Source organism: Pyrgilauda ruficollis, unplaced genomic scaffold, assembly GCF_017590135.1.
Source record: "Pyrgilauda ruficollis isolate IOZ18807 unplaced genomic scaffold, ASM1759013v1 scaffold2357, whole genome shotgun sequence".
Classification (NCBI taxonomy): Eukaryota; Metazoa; Chordata; class Aves; order Passeriformes; family Passeridae; genus Pyrgilauda; species Pyrgilauda ruficollis.
In genome coordinates this window covers 1-1,423 of record NW_024523172.1, presented here as the reverse complement: position 1 = coordinate 1,423, position 1,423 = coordinate 1, and the positions used below count along the sequence as shown (strand labels likewise).

General features: G+C 62.4%; 1 protein-coding gene across 1 annotated transcript in view; it reads right to left on the bottom strand.

Annotated features, from left to right (window-relative positions):
* LOC121354708 (vesicular glutamate transporter 1-like) overlaps positions 1-1,175 on the bottom strand; it is a gene marked incomplete at both ends in the record, with an annotated part of 2,500 nt that extends 1,325 nt beyond the window's left edge. Inside the window, 3 exons of the mRNA XM_041469497.1 lie at positions 26-113; positions 869-983; positions 1,057-1,175. Coding sequence (XP_041325431.1) covers positions 26-113; positions 869-983; positions 1,057-1,175 — 322 coding nt within the window. The remainder of the gene's footprint in view (positions 1-25; positions 114-868; positions 984-1,056) is intronic.
* Between the last annotated feature and the right edge of the window lie 248 nt (positions 1,176-1,423).

Genomic DNA, 1,423 nt, shown 5'->3' with positions numbered 1-1,423 from the left:
CAGAAGCCCCCCGAGCCCCCCGCACCGCAGAAGGCCGTGGTCGCCAGGCGGCTCCGCTCCAGGGGCGGCGCCCACTTGCTCCAGATGCCGTGACAGGCGGGGTAGGTCACGCCCTGCCGAAAAGGGGCGGGGTCAGCGCTGAACACGCCCCCCGGACACGCCCACACGGCCACACCCTGAAGGATGCAGTGCGGGGGTGCCAAGGGACACACCCAGCCTGGCCACGCCCCCCCTGCCACGCCCTGGCCAATGGGAGTGTGGGAATGCTACACCCCAACCTCCCCAGCTGAACATCGAAAGCCACCTGGAAACACCTGAAAATACCCCAAAAATACCCAAAACCACCCCAAAATTCCCCAAAAACACCTTAAACACAAACACCCCAACGCCCCTTAAAAACACCCTAAAAACTCCTTAAAAAATCCTTCAATCAAAATGAAATATCCCAGAACGCCCCAAAGACACTTGCAAACCCCCAAAACACCCTGAAAACTCCCCAAAACCCCTGAAATCACCCCAAAATCCGCTCCTGACCTCGATCAGGCCCTGCACGACGCACACGGCGATGACGCAGGCCCCAAACACCCAAAAACCCCCAAATCACCCTAGAACCACCCTAAAACCACCCAAATCCACCTAAATCCACCCAAGGATCCCCAAAAAACCCCAAATTCTCCCGAAATCTTCCCAAAATCCCCGCTGACCTCCACCAGGCCCTGCATGACGCGCACGGCGACAACAGACACCCAAAAAGACCCAAAACCACCCCCCAAATCCCCACGAGAAGCACCCGAAACAACACAAAATCTCCCCAAACCACCCAAAAACCCCCAAATTCCCCCGAAATCACCCCAAAATCCCCGCTGACCTCCACCAGGCCCTGCATGACGCGCACGGCGATGACGCAGCCGACGTGGGCGCGCGCGGCCGACGGGATCAGCATGTTGAGCACCGAGGTGGACACGATGGCCAGGCCGAACACCCTGCCCGGGGACAGCCAGGTGACCCCCGGGGACACCTGCGGGCCCGGCCACGCCCCCCCGGCCCCGCCCTCACCTGTTGGCGGCGAATTTCTGGGCGATGAAGCCGCCGGGGATCTGCGTGACGATGTAGCCCCAGAAGAAGGAGCCGTGGATCATCCCCACCGTCTCGGGGTCCCAGTTGAACTGGGCACGCTGGGGGCGACGGGGAGGGGTCAGCGGGGCGGGGGACACGCCCTGGACACGCCCTGGACACGCCCTGGGCAGGTGTGCTGCCCACACAGCTGTTTGTGGCCCCCGCAGACAGCCCAGAGCTGACCCCGCTGACCCCACAGGTGACCCCACAGGTGACCCCAGAGCTGACCCCATTAACCCCATACCTGACCCCACAGGTGACCCCACAGGTGACACCTGTTCCTCACCTGTCCGTGGGCGGGGCTGAC